At 35.9% G+C, this 17095-nt stretch overlaps 1 protein-coding gene across 6 annotated transcripts in view; it reads left to right on the forward strand.

Moving 5' to 3' along the window:
* The window catches only part of EXOC6B (exocyst complex component 6B), a 663192-nt gene that overhangs the window by 445823 nt on the left and 200274 nt on the right, over window positions 1-17095 (forward strand). For all 6 annotated transcript variants that reach the window (XM_017521918.1, XM_017521917.2, XM_037736122.1 and 3 more), the window contains one exon: window positions 9512-9653. In XM_017521918.1, the coding sequence (XP_017377407.1) occupies window positions 9512-9653 (142 nt within the window). The remainder of the gene's footprint in view (window positions 1-9511; window positions 9654-17095) is intronic.

Below are 17095 nucleotides of genomic sequence, written 5' to 3' on the forward strand. Positions count from 1 at the left end.
TTCACCCCTAGATGCTGCCATGGGGTCAGAGCCCCACAACCTGCCTGTCTGCATGCCTCCCCTAGAGTTCTGAGCAGCGGGGCACTGAAGAAGCAAGCCACTCCCCCTGTCACATGCCCTGCTAGGGTGATAAGGGAATTTTTCTCATTTAGAGTTCATTCTGTTGTAAATATCTGCTATGATCAGCATTCTTTTAATGTTTCCTTAGATGAGGAAGGGGGAAAGAAACTTAATCAGTATCCTGGGGTTTCAGATTTGTGTGATTTTTATCTTCCTGTTCTCTCAGCCCTAGTCACAGAGCAACCAAAAGATGTGGCAAGTACCAAAAGACCTTTTATGATTTGATCCTTATATGAGGCAGGATCAAATGATTGTTAACAGTTTTTGGAGTCTGGCAGGGCTGGATTTAAATTCAAACTCCACCACTTACAAGTTATATTCAAATTGTTTAATGTCTGTTTCCATAAATATCTCATGGAGTTCTTGTAAGAATTATATGAGATAGTATTTTCAAAACATTTGATGTATAGTCAGTGCTCAATAAATGGAAAGAGCCTCTGTGGTGATGAGGTAGAGATGGTGGAGGTATTGAAGATGGCGATGGTTTTTCTGCGTTCTTCACCTCTACTCGCATTTAGTTCTGACACAGCACTTAGTACTGTAACTGAAATACATAGTAATTGAATGTAATGAATACTGAGCTTTCAGTATTTCTTTGAAGGAGTTTGTGAGGTCTGTACACATTTGTCATAATTCTGTTTAATTTTGTCTTTGGGTAAGAAACAGTGGCTATCTCTCTTTTCTTAGAAGACAGAGACCCTCAAGATATAAAGTTAGGTATCAATTGTTTCCTACCTTGCACAGTCTTGAGCTATACTTCGTTTAGGTATATCAAAACAAAAAAGTCATAGTTTCTTTCCTTGGAAACCATTTACTGTTTTTGTTTTATTTAGTAAACTTTTTTTTTTTTGAGTTGGGAGTCTTGTTGTGTTGCCCAGGCTGGAGTGCAAAGGGGTGATCTCGGCGTACTGCAGCCTCCGCCTCATGGGTTCAAGCAATTCTCCTGCCTCAGCCTCCCGAGTAGCTGAGATTACAGATACCCACCGCCATGCCCGGCTATTTTTTGTATTTTTAGTGAGTTGGGGTTTCACCATATTGGCCAGGCTGGTCTCTTGGCCAGGCTGGTCTTAAATTCCTGACCTCATGATCTGCCCGCCTCAGCCTTCCAAAGTGCCGGGATTACAGGTGTAAGCAAGCGTGCCTGGCCCAAGTAAACTTCTTAGTGCTATATTACATATGCACAAAAAAGGGAACAAATCATGAGTGTACAACTGGATGCTTTTTCTCAGATGTAATACTCCATGTAAGCACCATTCAGAAAATGTTAAGTAGAAGACCTCAGGACCCCTTTGAGTAACTGCTTTTCCCCAAGGTATAGGAGGGATTATAAGCAGGAACATAACATGTCTTTGGGATGGTTATTCTTGCCTGTTTTCAAATTTTATATAATTGGAGTTATACTATACACCTGATTTTTTTACTCTACCTTCTTTGGTTCAAAATCATGTTTGTGAGAGTAATTCATGTTGTTACACGCAGTAAGAATTTGTTCATTCTTTTTTTAAAAATTGATAAATGTATTAATCCATTCTTGCATTGCTATAAAGAAATACCTGAGACTTGCTAATTTACAAAAAAAACAGGTTTAGTTGGCCTATGGTTCTGCAGGCTGTACAGGAAGAATGATATTTCCATCTGTTTGGCTTCTGGGGAGGCCTCAGGAAACTTACAATCATGGCGAAAGGCCAAGGGGGAGCTGGCACTTCTTACATGGCAGGAACAGGAGAAAGAGAGAGAGGCAGAGGGAGGTGTCATACTCTTTTAAACAAGCAGATCTCATAAGAACTCACTATCATGAGAAAAGCACCAAAGGGGATGGTGCTAAACCATTTCTGAGAAACCAATCCCATGATCCAATCACCTCCTACCAGGCCCCACCTCCAACACTGGGGATTATAGTTCCACCTGAGATTTAGTGGGGACACAGATTCAAACCGTATCATTCCACCTCTGGCCCATCTAAATCTATACCTAATTCATTGAAAGCTTTTTTTTTTTTTTTTTTTAAATCATGAAAGGGTGTTGAGTTTTTTCAAATGCCTTTTCTGCATCTACTGAGATGATCATATAGCTTTTGTCCTTCATTGTGTTAATGTGGTGTATCCCATGTATTGATTTGCATATGTTGAACCATCTTTGCATCCCAAAGATAAATCCCACTTGATTGTGGTGAACATTCCTTTTAATGTGCTGTTGAATTCAGTTAGTATTTTGCTGAGCATTTTTGCATCTATGTTCATTAGTCATGTTGACCTATATTTTCCCTTTTTTGGTATTATCTTTATCTGGTTTGTGTATCAGGGTAATGATGGTTTCATAAAATTAGTTTGGAGGTTTTCCTCCTCTTCACTTTTCTGGAAAAGTTTGAGAAGGATTGGTAATAGTTTTTACCTAGATATTTAATAGAATTCACCAGTGAAGCCATCAGGTTCTGACCTTTTCTTTGGTAGAATATTTAGGTTAATGATTCCATTTCTTTTTAGTCATTATTGGTCTATTTAGATTTTTTATTTCTTCCTGATTTAATCTTGGTAGTTTGTATGTCTAGGAATTTATCTATTTCTTTTAGGATATCCAATTTGTTGGTGTGTATTTGTTCATAGTGGTCTCTTATGATCATTTGTATTTCTGTATACTTAACTGTAATCTGAGTCATCTCTCTTTTTCTTAGTATAGCCAAAAGTTTATTGATTTTGTTTTCCTTTTCAAAAACCTAACTCTTAATTTTGTTGATCTTTTCTATTGTTTTTCTAGTTTTATGTTATTCATTTCTGCTCTGATCTTTATTATTTTCTTTGTACTCACTTTGGGCTTAGTTTATTGTTGGTTTTTCTAGTTCATTTGAGGTATAATATTAGGTTCTTTGAGATCTTCCATTTTTTTGATATAGGCATTTATTGCTATAAATGTTCCTTTTAAAACTGCTTTTTATGCATCCCATAAGTTCTGGTATGTTGTTTCCATTTTCACTTGTCTAAAGAGCAAACTGTGTACCTTTTAAGTTAAATGTACATGCATGAAATGACAATGCATCTATCTTCCAGTACAAAGTATTATGGTGTAAGTTGAATATGCAAGATAGCAAATTGGGAGAAAGTAGCAGTTAAAGACGGTGATTTTAATTATGGCATATGAATCAGGGCGTATTTTGAAGGAAACGAGTTGATTTGTTACCAAAGAGTTACATGGTAAAAATAAAAAGAGAATTTTTATGAGTCTGAACTCCGGCCTAGTTTTGGTTATCACTATGATAATATCCGGTCTTTGAATTAACATGAATTTTCTCATAGGTTTACTCCTCTGCTCTTCTCAAAACTTACAAAAAGGTGTTCTAACTGGATTGAGAAATGATATAAACTACTTAAATGCTTTCATAGATGACTTTCATTTCATGTAGTTGATATCTTTTGACTGTCTTGGAGGGCATAAATATTACAAATGTATTGAGAGGCAGCATGGTTGTGCCTGTAGAGCTAGTTGCAAGACCTGCATCCCAAATATCCCTGAATCACAGATTTTTTTGTGTGTTCAAAATGTGATGTGATAGCCCATTTTTCCTCTTGTCTGACATTCTATCTTTATTATTGTGAAGTCTCTTTGCCCTGGTATATGCATAGTTTTGTAAGGTATAGCGAATGCATGATTATGACTGATTTGAAATTATTCCTAGAGGTATTCAATGACAGTTTTATGGGAAATTTGGTCAGATTAGGTTTTCTTATGTTCCAGATTCCTACACTGTCCTATAGATTTTGGCTGTAAGCTTCTTAATATGAGTCGCCATCATATTAAGATTACTTAATGAAGAAGTTTTGTGAAAACACCAATTTTTAGTGCCTTGTAATTGTTTGTTATTGCTTGAGTCTGTGTTTATTCTTTCCTAGCAAGTCTGTGAATAGCATTTTAATGGAGAGCAGAAATGAGGAAGAGAGTGGAGAGTGGACCATGAATTAGCAAAGCTCCAACTTGCTTTCTAGGATTAGAACAATATTTAACAATGAAGCCATACATTTCTGCAATTATAGTTTTGTTTGGAAATAAAGAATTATCTTGAGAAAAGGTAGTTTTGAAAATGGTTGGAGGGCAATTAAGTAACCTAGTATGTCAGAGTAAAATAACATGTATGTGTTTAGCTATTGATACATATTTGAGATGTTCCATCTTTGATATGTACCTATCAATAGAGAGCTAAACACATACATGTTAAATTATACATATATTTGGGTTTTTGTTTTTGAGACAGAGTCTTGCTTTATCACCCATGCTGGAGTGCAGTGGCACAATCTCGGCTCACTGCAACCTACACCTCCCAGGTTCAAGCAATTCTCGTGCCTCAGCCTCCAAGTAGCTGGGACTGCAGGTGCATGCCACCACACCCAGCTAATTTTTGTATTTTAAGTAGAGACAAGCTTTCACCCTGTTGGCCAGGCTAGTCTTGAACTTCTGGCCTCATGTGATTTGCCTGCATCAGCCTCCCAAAGTGTTGGGATTACAGGCATGAGCCACTGCACATGGCAGATATATATTGATACAGACTTGAAAATCAAGTCTGTGTTTCATGTTAATGCTAAAGTTAATAAGTGATTTAATATGTTGAGATGAGTAATGAGTCAGAAGCATCAAATAGCTTACCAAAATCACACAGCTAACAAATGATAAAGACAAAAATTGAATCTTGGTACGTTCTGACTCTGAAAAATCTTATTTTCATTTTACCCAGTCACCTTTGGTTCTCCTTATCAGTCTCCATTGGCCACTAAAACAAGACTTTCAAATGCTGTTTTCTCAACCTCTGACTTTGTTGGGATTCTAACTCTTTGATTTTCTTATCATCTCAGTGTTCAGCCTAGTGGGTCCTTTAAGTGTCTGTCTTGGTCTAGATAAGGATGTTAGGCCACAGTTAAAAAGTATGACCCAGCAGACACTCTGCATTTGAAGAATTGGCTCCTGAACTACCACTACCTTTCCCCTCTGTTATTTTCTGGAACTGTTTAGCCCAACTGTTTCAGTGTAATACACTGATACAGTATAATACATAACTTCTTTTTAGGTGATATATTACCTAGATATATATGAGGAATGACACAGATTAAGAACTGAGTAGAAGTACCTAATAATTGTATGAGTTGGTTGAAATTTCTTAAACTCATTGAGTTTTAGTTTATTTATGTACAAGAAAAGGGTAATACTAATTTCTTGGAGGTAATTATCAGGATTATGTAAAGATATCAAATGCCTAAGCGTAGCCTATCTGGTGTGTAATACTTCCCAAGAGATAGCAGTTTCTTAACCTTTTCTCTGATTTCTGATCTGCTATGCTATCTCTAGTCATCTGCTTTAGTTTTGCTTCATTCATTCACTCTATTCCCACTCTCTTTGTTGAAAAGCTATAGTCTCACTTTTTTTGGTTTGTTTTCTTTTAACTTTTAGGTTCAGGAGTATCTGGGCAGGTTTGTTACCTAGGTATTTACTCATGTCATGAGGGTTTGGTGTACAGATGATCTGGTCACCCAGGTACTAAGCATAGTACCTGATAGGTATTTTTTCTGATCCCTTCTGCCATCTTCCACCCTCAAGTAGGCCCTACTGTCTGTTATTACCCTCTTTGTGACCATGCTTTCTCTTTATTTAGCTCCAGCTTATAAGTGAGAACATGAGGCATTTGGTTTTTGTTCTTGCTTTAGTTTGCTAAGGATAAGGGTCTCCAGTGTCTTCCACATTGCTGCAAAGAACATGATTTTATTCTTTCTTTATGGCTGTATAGTATCCTATGGTGTATAGATAACTAATTTTCTTTATTCAGTCTACCATTGATGGGCATTTAGGTTTATTGTATGGCTTTGCTATTATGAATAGTACTGCAATGAACATATATGTGCATGTGTCTTCATGGTAGAAAACTTTATATTTGTTTGGTTATATATTCAATGACAGGATTGCTGGGTTGATTGGTATTCTGTTTTTAATTCTTTGAGGAATCACCACACTGCTTTCCACAATGGATAAACTAATTTACACTCTGACCCAGCAATGTATAATTGTTCTCTTTTCTCTGCAACCTTGCCAGTGTCTGTTTTATTTTTTTTTTCATTTTTTTAAAATAGTAGCCATTCTGACTGGTGTGAGATGATATCTCGTTTTGGTTTTGATTTGCATTTCTCTGATGATTAGTGATGTTGAACATTTTGTCATATGCTCGTTGGCCACATGTATGACTTCTTTTGAAAAGTTGCTGTTTATGTCCTTTGCCTACTTTTTAAGGGGTTTGGTTTGTTTATTTGCTTGTAAATTTGTTAAAATTCCTTATAGATTGTGGACCTCAGACCTTTGCCAGAAGCATAGTTTGTAAATATTTTCTTCCATTCTGTTTTCTATTTTGATAGTTTATTTTTTGGGTTTTCTGTTTTGATAGTTTATTTTGCTGTGCAGAAGCTCTTAGGTTTAATTATATCTCATCTGCCAATTTTCGCTTTTGTTGCAATTGCTTTCGGGGTCTTTGTCATGAAATCTTTGCCAGTTCCCTTGTACAGAATTGTGTTTACTAGGTTATCTTCCAAGGTTTTTATAGATTTAGGTTTTACATGTAAGTCTTTAATCCACCTGTGTTGTGATTTTTGTGTATGGTATAAGGAAGGGGTTTGATTCCAACCTTCTGCCTATGGCTATTCTGCTTAAAAGCTCCTTGAGCTGATAAACAACTTCAGTTAAGTTTCAGAAGAGAAAATCAATGTACAAAAATCAGTAGCATTCCTGTACACCAATAGCATCCAGTAGCACCGAAGTGGAGCTAAATCAGGAACCCAATCTCATTCACAATTGCCACAAAAAGAATAAATTACCTAGGTATACAGCTAACCAGGGACATGAAAGAGCTCTACAATGAGAAGTATGAAATGCTACTCAGATAAATCAGAGATGACAGAAAGAAATGGAAAAACATTCCATATTCTTGAGTAGGAAGAATCAATATAGTTAAAAAGGTGATACTGCTCAAAGCAATTTACAGATTCAATGCTGTTCCTGTCAAATTATCAATAACGTTCCTCACAGAACTAGAAAAAACTATTTAAAAATTCATATAGAACCAAAAAAGACCCTGAATAGCCGAATCAATCCAAAGCAAAAAGAACAAAGCTGGAGGCATCACGTTATCTGACTTCAAATTATACCACAGGGCTACAGTAGCCAAAACAGCATGATACTGGTACAAAAACAGACACACAGACCAACAGAATGGAGTAGAGTGCCCACAAATAGTGCCACACACCTACGACCATCTGATCTTCAACAAAGCTGACAAAAACAAGCAATCGGTGTTCAGTAAGTTGTGCTGGTCTCATACCTTTGTCATCTCTGCAAGCACACAGTGGGTATAGCCTGATCATTATGTTGAACCCTATTTTTCTTTGTCTTAGGTCTCTAGCGGGTTTAATTAAAACCAAGTAATTTAATGTGGATTACTTTTATAATGTAACTTTTCTCTTTAGAGTTTGTTTTTGCCTCTATTGTATCTTTGCCACTTGATCTCTAAATTAGCTCCTAACTTAAGTATTCCAATTTGTTGTTTTAAATCATCCAGAGTGTGGCCTATCAGAAAATACAAATGAAACCATAGAGATGAGGAACAGTTATAGTATGTATACTAAATTGGTCATCCTTTTTTTAAGCGATGAATAAGATTTTAGTTAAATATATACAAATTTAGAAAATATTCAGTTGCACAAAGTAATCAAAGACATAAAATCCATAAAATATCTTTTGTTTAAATTAGTATAAAAATTAGCAGAAAAACTTATAAAAGTATTTAGTACTGATGATTATGCAATGAAGTAATACTCTACAAATATCTAGGGACAATGCAAATGAGAACATACCATAAGCAGAGCCATTTAACTGGATATTTGGGAGTCTAGTTTTCACTTGTGTTTGTCTTCATATATAAGCTTATGCATTATGGATCACAGTATTGATACCCCTCATCCTAGTAGCTTCAAATAGTAATTCTAAATAAATTATCCAAAGTATATAAAATTATGTAAAATTGAAAATGTATTGTAATATTATTTATGTAGAGTTTTTTCTGTTTAAATCCTGCTAGATTCATTGAAGACCCTGGCCTGGTATAACATATGAAAAAAATATATAAAAGGGATACTGTAGTCACACTCTTGCATTTTCATGATCTCATACTAGAACTGACTTATTCTGTTTATAGTAGCCAAATGAAAAAGAAATAAAAAGAAATAACCTAAATCTCCAGCATGAGAAGAATGGCCAAACAAATCATGGCTTACTTCCAAAAAAGAATATTATGGAACAATTAAAGGAATAAACTACAACCAGATGCAATACACTTCCAGATATTCACATTCATAATATTCAACCAAAAGGGGAGGTTGCAGAAGGACATACATAATATTATAGAAAGTATCAAAATATGGAAAATAATACTACATATTGTTTCTGGTTATATACTTGTCATAATAGTACTTTTTAAAAACAAATGAGATACCTAATACCAATAATGGTCATCTCTGAGGAGAGGGAAGAAAATGATTAAGGATGTTACACAGGGGCTTAAACTGTATTTGTGATGTTTAGAGGCTATGTAAGTATTCATCTTATGATTCTATATATTTTTCTATGTGGCTGAAAGATTTCATAATTTCAAAAAAGAATGATGATTCACTAAATAATTTGATCATAGTCTTTTAAAAACATATATCATCCTGTCTTTTGAAACAGATGATAAATGACAGATATAAAATTTATAATTCACTAAATATACTTTGAATCTTTAAAGAAGACAGTAAAATGTTAATTTTAAAATCCATATTTTCAAAATTAACTTAGAGTTTATATTAATAAATCTGAGTATTTTTTAAGAAAACAAAATGGATCCCCTTAATTATTTTTTTGAGGTAAACTTTTTGTTAATTCTTTTCATTTTATATGTGTTAAATCATAAAGCAGTAAACACTAGTTTCTAGATACAGTAGGGATTATTGTTCACATTTGCGTTTTAAGAATTTTTTTTGAAGGGAAGTTTTTGAAATTTATTCTCTGTAGAATATTGTTTGTCACTTAAGATTTTGAATATTGTTTGTCTGCTGTCCATTTAGAAAGGAATTAGGTCTTGACTAAATAGCTGGGCTTTGTGAATTTCAGCTTAGTGTTACAGCTACCGTGACTGATGTTGATGGAGCTATTATATAAGATGATTGCCATCAGATGCTTTAATTCCAAGATTATTTGAATGGAAGGGTATTACAATAAGGAGAACCTTAGAGAAATTTCTAATTGAAAAAGAAATGATTTTAAGTTTTGTTGAAATTTTATTTTAATTTATATTAGATTCATTAACTTTATGATTTACACTATTGTATTTCAGGGAAAGGTGGCCCAGACAGCATGTATGTCAGCTTGCAAGCATTTAGCTACATCCTTGATGCAACTTTTGTTGGAAGCTGAAGTGCGACAGCTCACCTTGGGAGCATTACAGCAGTTCAACTTGGATGTCAGAGAATGTGAACGTAAGACAGTGAATGAACATCCCTTTGCTTCTTTGTCTTACCAGCAAACTCATTTCTGTGGGGGAAGAAAACATTTTAGGTGTTTAGGGTCCTTGTTCCTAAAGGGGTCAGATAATACCTAGATAACAGAGATAATTTTTAGAATATCTAGCAATAGAATTTGTCAGCAAGCTAAGTTGAACTCCTAGAAGTGCTTAGACCCATATTGAAAACAGATCTCTGTCTACAAGGAAGTCTGCTGTCTATAAGGAATATAAGGGAGGTATGCATTTAATAGACACTGAAGTAAACCTGATTGCCCAAAGGCTTCAAAAGAATGCAGTTTTGAACTACTTTCTTCTACTATTCCGTTTAAAAACTAGCTATATCTTATATGCAAACTCTTATTTGTCTAAAGAACATATTCTGTGTGCATTAATTAATCAGAAATGCTTTCTTTATAAGAAATAGAAAACTTTAGAGTGGCTTAAACAAATAAATTTTATTTTTCTCAAAGGCAGTAAGTTGCTGTATTGATTTAATTGCTCAGTGATGCCATTATGGACCCCAAGCTCTTTTGTTTCTTCTCCTTTGGCATATATAATTAGAGTGTGAACTCTTCATTCTCATAATATATTACAGTCAGAAGAGACCCACATTCAAGACAGGGAATGGACCTATTCCTTTTATTAAGAAAATGAGAACCTTTTGAGGAGATCCCTGACAAACTTTCCTGTATGTCTCATTGAACAAAACGCTGCCATATGATCATTTCTAGCTCTATGGGAGGCTGGGAGATTGAGTACCTGACAGAGTGAAAGAGGAACATCATTATTGGCAGAGTTGACTCATCATAAATCATCCACTTGAAGTTGAATGCAAAATTAGGCTCTAGTTAGGAAAGAATGAAGAGCTGCCAGTGAGAAATGAAGATGAACAAGAAATGTTATGACTTTTGGAATTTTTTCTTATTCTAAGAAAATTAATATAATGAGAAATTACATGAGTCTGCTGACACCCTTGCCCCACATTTTAATTTTACTACTTATTGGTTTCCTTTGGTTGACTCTTGATGGCTGTAAATTAAAGTTTTATTGGAAATGCTATTTTCAATTTAAAAAGGCATTAATAGGACTTCTAGTTATAGCTGTCACAAAGTAAAAGATATCAAAGTTACCCTTTTGCCATAAACAACTGTAAAACTGGATAAACTGCATGAAGCAACGCTTTTCATGTGTCCTTTTAAAGTTCTTTCATAGTATTTTATAGTTTGTAAGATATTTTATTTCTTTGGCTAAATAATTTCCTAAGTATTTAATTTTATTTGTGGCTATTGTAAATGGGATTACTTTTTAATTTCTTCTTCAGATTGTTCACTGTTGGCATATAGAACTGCTACTGATTTTTGTATGCTGATTTTGTATCCTGCAACTTTACTAATTTGTTTATCAGTTATAATATTTTTTTTTTGGTAGAGGCTTTAAGTTTTTCTAAATATAATATCATATTATTTGCAAACAAGGATAATTGACCTCTTCTTTTCAATTGGATGACTCTTTTTTCTTTCTCTTGTTTAATTGCTCTAGGTAGGATTTTTAGTACTATGTTGAATAACAATGGTGAAAGTAGGCATCCTAGTTGTGTTCTGCGTCTTCGAGAAAAAGCTTTTGGTTTTTCTCCATTCAGTTTGATACTAGCTGTGGATCTGTCATATATGGCTTTTATTTTGTTGAGGTAATGTTTCTTCTATACCCAATTTTTTTAGGGTTTTTATCATGAAGCGATGTTGAATTTTATGAAATGCTTTCAGCATCAGTTGGAATGATCATATGGTTCTTCTGATGGCTGGAAATTAAGGTTTTATTGGCACTGCTGTTTTTAATTTAAAAAGGCATTAATATCCTTCATTCTCTTCATGTGTTGTATTACATTGATTGACTTGCATATGTTGAACCATCCTTGCATCCTTGGGATAAATCCCATTTGGTCATGATAAATGATCTTTTTAATGTATTGTTGAATTCAGTTTGCTAATATTTTGTTGAGAATTTTTGTATTAATATTCATCAGAGATATTGGCATGTAGTTTTCTTTTTTGATGTGTCTTTGATATTAGTATCAGGTTAATACTCACCTTGTAGAAGGAGTTTGGAAGTATTCCCTTCTCCTCTATTTTTCAGAACAGTTTGAGTAGGACTAGTATTAGTTTTTCTTTTTTTTCTTTTTCTTTATATGAATATATATGTTATATATATATATGTATATATATAATTGCATTTTAGGTTCGGGGTACATGGAAAGAACATGCAGGATTGTTGCATAAGTATATACATGGCAGTGTGGTTTGCTGCCTCCATCCACATCACCTATACCTGGCATTTCTCCTCATGTTATCCCTACCCAACTCCCTACCCCTCTTTGTCCCTCCCCTAGTCCCCCCCACAGACCTCAGTATGTGATGCTCCCCTCTCTGTGTCCATGTGTTCTCATTGCTTAACACCTGCCTCTGAGTGAGAACATGTGGTGCTTGATTCTCTGTTCCTGTGTCAGTTTGCTGAGAATGATGGTTTCCAGGTTCATCCATGTCGCTACAAAGGACACAAACTCATCGTTTTTTATGGCTGCATAGTATCTATGTGCCACATTTTACCTGTCCAGTCTATCATCAATGGGCATTTGGGTTGGTTCCAAGTCTTTGCTATTGTAAACAGTGCCGCAATGAACATACCTGTGCATGTGTCCTTAAAATAGAATGGTTTATAATCCTTTGGATATATACCTAGTAATGAGATTGCTGGGTCAAATGGAATTTCTACTTCTAGGTCCTTGAGGAATCGCCACACTGTCTTCCACAATGGGTGAACTAATTTACCCTTCCACCAACAGTGTAAAAGTGTTCCTATTTTTCCACATCCTCTCCAGTGTCTGTTGTCCCCAGATTTTTTAATGATTGCCATTCTAACTGGCATGACATGGTATCTCAGTGTAGTTTTGACTTGCATTTCTCTAATGATCAGTGATGATGAGCATTTTTTCATGTTTGTTGACCTCATATATGTCTTCTTTTGAAAAGTGTTTGTTCATATCTTTTGCCCACTTTGGAATGGTTTTGTTTGGTTTTTCCTTGTAAATCTGTTTCAGTTCTTCATAGATTTTGGATATAAGTTCTTTGTTAGATGGGTAGATTGCAAAAGTGTTTTCCCATTCTGTTGGTTGCCAGTTCACTCCAATGATTGTTTCTTTTTTTGTGCAGAAGCTCTGGAGTTTAATTAGGTCCCATTTGTCTGTTTTGGCTTTTGTTGCCAATGCTTTTGGTGTTTTAGTTGTGAAGTCCTTGCCTATGCCTATGTCCTGAATGGTTTTGCCTAGGTTTTCTTCTAAGGTTTTTATGGTGTTAGGTCTTGTGTTTAAGTCTTTAATCCATCTGGAGTTAATTTTAGTGTAAGGTTTCAGGAAGGGGTCCAGTTTCTGCTTTCTGCACATGGCTAGCCAGTTTTCCCAACACCATTTATTAAACAGGGAATTCTTTCCCCATTGCTTGTTTTTGTCAGGTTTGTCAAAGATCAAATGGTGGTAGATGTGTGGCATTGCCTCCGAGGCCTCTGTTCTATTCCATTGATCTATATCGCTGTTTTGGTACCAGTACCATGCTGTTTTGATTACTGTAGCCCTGTAGTATAATTTGAAGTTAGGTAGTGTGATGCCTCCAACTTTGTTCTTTTTGCTTAGAATTGACTTGGCTGTGCGGGCTGTCTTTTGGTTCCATATGAAGTTTAAGGTGGTTTTTTCCAGTTCTGTGAAGAAGGTCATTGGCAGCTTGATGGGGATAGCGTTGAATCTGTAAATTACTTTGGGCAGTATGGCCATTTTTACAATATTGATTCTTCCTAACCATGAGCATGGAATGTTTCTCTATCTGTTTGTGTCTTCTCTTATTTTGTTGAGCAGTGGTTTGTAGTTCTCCTTGAAGAGGTCCTTTACATTCTTGTTAGTTGTATTCCCAGGTGTTTGATTCTCTTTGTAGCAATAGTGAATGGCAGTTCGTTCTTGATGTGGCTCTCTTTAAGTCTGTTATTCGTGTACAGGAATGCTTGTGATTTTTGCACATTGAGACTTTTCTGAAGTTGCTTATCAGTTTCAGGAGATTTCGGGCTGAGACTATAGGGTCTTCTAAATATACAATCAGGTTGTCTGCAAATAGAGACAATTTGACTTCCTCCTTTCCTAATTGAATACCTTTTATTTCTTTTTCTTCCCTGATTGCTCTGGCTAGAACTTCCAATGCTATATTGAATAGGAGTGGTGAGGGAGGGCACCCTTGTCTCGTGCCAGATTTCAAAGGGAATGCTTCCAGTTTTTGCCCATTCAGTATGATATTGGCTGTGGGTTTGTCGTAAATAGTTTTTATTATTTTGAGGTAGCTTCCATCAATACCTTGTTTATTGAGATTTTTTTAGCGTAAAGCGCTGTTGAATTTTGTCGAAGGCCTTCTCTGCCTCAATTGAGATAATCATGTGGTTTTTGTCTTTGGTTCTGTTTATGTAGTGAATTATGTTTATAGACTTGCGTATGTTGAATCAGCCTTGCATCCCCAGGATGAAGCCCTACTTGATCGTGATGGATAAGCTTTATGATATGCTGTTACAATTGGTTTGCCAGTATTTTATTGAAGATTTTTGCATCTATGTTCATCATGGATATTGGCCTGAAGTTTTCTGTTTTTTGTTGAGTCTCTGCTGGGTGTGGTATCAGGATGATGTTGGTCTCAGATAAAGATTTGCAGAGGATTCCCTCTTTTTGGATTGTTTGGAATAATTTCAGAAGGAGTGGTACCAGCTCCTCTTTGTATGTCTGGTAGAATTTGGCTGTGAACCATCTGGACCTGGGCTTTTTTTGGTTGGTAGGCTATTAATTGCTGCCTCAACTCAACCCTTGTGATTGGTCTGTTCAGGGTTTCGATTTCTCCCTGGTTTAGTCTTGGGAGGGTGTAAGTGTTCAGGAATTTGTTCATTTCTTCCACGTTTTCTGGTTTACGTACATGGAGTTGTTTTTAGTAATTTCTGATGGTGGTTTGTATTTCTGTGGAATCTGTGGTTTATATCCCCTTTATCATTTTGCATTGCATGTATTTGATTCTTCTCTCTTTTCTTTTTTATTAATCTGGCTAGTGGTCTATTTTGTCGATCTTTTCAAAAAAACAGCTCATGGATTTATTGATTTTTTGAAGGGTTTTTTGTGTCTCTATCTCCTTCAGTTCTGCTCTGATCTTAGTTATTTCTTTTCTTGTGCTAGCTTTTGAGTTTTTTTTATGTTGCTCCTCCAGCTCTTTCAATTTTGATGATAGGGTGTTGATTTTAGATCTTTCCTTGCTTCTCATGTGGGCATTTAGTGCTATAAACTGTCCTGTAGACACTGGTTTAAATGTGTCCCAGAGATTCGAGTACATTATGTCTTCGTTCTTGTTGGTTTCAAAGAACATCTTTATTTCTGCCTTCATTTCATTGTTTATCCAGTCAACATTCAAGAGCCAGTTGTTCAGTTTCCATGAAGTTGTACGGTTCTGAGTTAGCTTTTCTTTAAATGTTTGATAGAATTCTGTAGTGAAACCATTTGGTCCTGGGCTTTTCTTTACTGGGAGCCTTTTTATTATGGTTTCAGTCTTCTTAGTTGTTACTGGTCTGTGTTCCAGGGCCTGGAATGGGGGCCTCATGACTCTGCCTGGTGCCCTATCCTTTTGTGACTGAGCTGGTATCCAAGACACATGACAGAGTTCTCTTTGCTATCCTCTCCTGTTAAGCAGAAGGAAAGACTCGTTTTCTAGCTGTGAACTGCACTGCCTTGGATTGGCAGAGAGGTAGTGCAAGCACTCCCTCAGCTGCCGTGGCTGGGTTACTGTCCAGGGCATATACCACCCTAATCCTCTGGCTCTGTGCCCAGTCTAATACTAAGAGTTGCCTAAGAGTTGCAGTCCTTGTCTTCTAGACTTTCTTTCATGTTTACCCAGGACCCCAGAGCACTTTGGCCTGTAGCGGTGAGGCTTGCTGAGAAACTCAAGTTCTGACCTCTGGAATGGATGATTCTCCTTTGGCTAGGGCTGGTCCATATGTTCCCTCCATGTGTGGGTGCTGACTGAGCCCAGCAAGCACAGCTTTTTTCTCCACTATGACAGGGCAGCACGGAGTTCAATGTAAAGTCCTCCAGTTGCTGCACTCTCCCTTCCCCAACTTCACAACCTCTGCAGGCCATTCAGCCACTTCCAGGGCATTGAGGAGGGGTGGCATCAGCAATACAAGATTGTCTTTCTGCCCATCTTCAATGCCTCTTTTAGTGATATGGTGTTAAATCTAGGAAGCGTGATTGCTCACCTGATTTTTGGTTCTTGTGCCAGTGCTTTTGTGTCTGCAGATACTTGTTAAAATTTGGTGTTTATGCAGGGATGGGGCTGGGGAGGGGAGATCGGACAAATGATGTAATCTTATATTCTGCCATCTTGTTCCACCTCCTGAATGTAGTTTTCAATATGATTGGACTTAAGTCTATCACCTTGCTATTTGTTTTCTATTTCCTTTTTCATACTTTGTTCATTTTTCTTCTTTCATTGCTTTTTTTTTTTTTTTTTTTATTTTTTTTTTTAACTTTTTTTTTTTTTTTTTTGATCTACAGTTTATTAGCTTCAACTCTTTATTTTATATTTTAGTTTTTGTTACTGGGTTTCCAGTATACATCTTTAACACAGAATACCTTAAAATAATAATATGTCATTTTGCATTAATGTAAGAAAATTAGAAAAGGATTGTTTCCCTCTCTTTTGTCCTTTGTGTTATCGTTGTTACACATATTACTTCTACATAGTCTATAAACCCCGCAATACATTATTACTGCATCTTTGCTTTAATCACTCATTTATTTTATAAAATGTCTAGATGTGATTAATATATATTTCATAACTACCCATATATTTAATATATTCTACATTCTTCTTATCTTTGTGCAGATTCAGATTTTTATATGATATCATTTTTAGTCTACTGAGGAACTTCCTACAGTGTAAATTATAGTGCAATTTGACTTGCGTTAAATTCGCCGAGGCGGGTGGATCATGAGGTCAAGAGATCGAGACCATCCTGGTCAACATGGTGAAACCCTGTCTCTACTAAAAATACAAAACATTAGCTGGGCATGGTGGCGCATGCCTCTAATCCCAGCTACTCGGGAGGTTGAGGCAGGAGAATTGCCTGAACCCAGGAGGCGGAGGTTGCGGTGAGCCGAGATTGCACCATTGCACTCCAGCCTGGGTAACAAGAGTGAAATTCCGTCTCAAAAAAAAGAAAACCTTCTCTAAACTTTTTTGTGAAATATTTAGTTTGCCTTCACTTTGGAAAGATATTTTCATTGTATAATGAATCTTAGGTTGACAGGGTTTTTGTTTGTTTGTTTGTTTTTTGGTTTTTTTTTTTTTTGTT

Source organism: Cebus imitator, unplaced genomic scaffold, assembly GCF_001604975.1.
Source record: "Cebus imitator isolate Cc_AM_T3 unplaced genomic scaffold, Cebus_imitator-1.0 Scaffold23, whole genome shotgun sequence".
NCBI lineage: Eukaryota > Metazoa > Chordata > Mammalia > Primates > Cebidae > Cebus > Cebus imitator.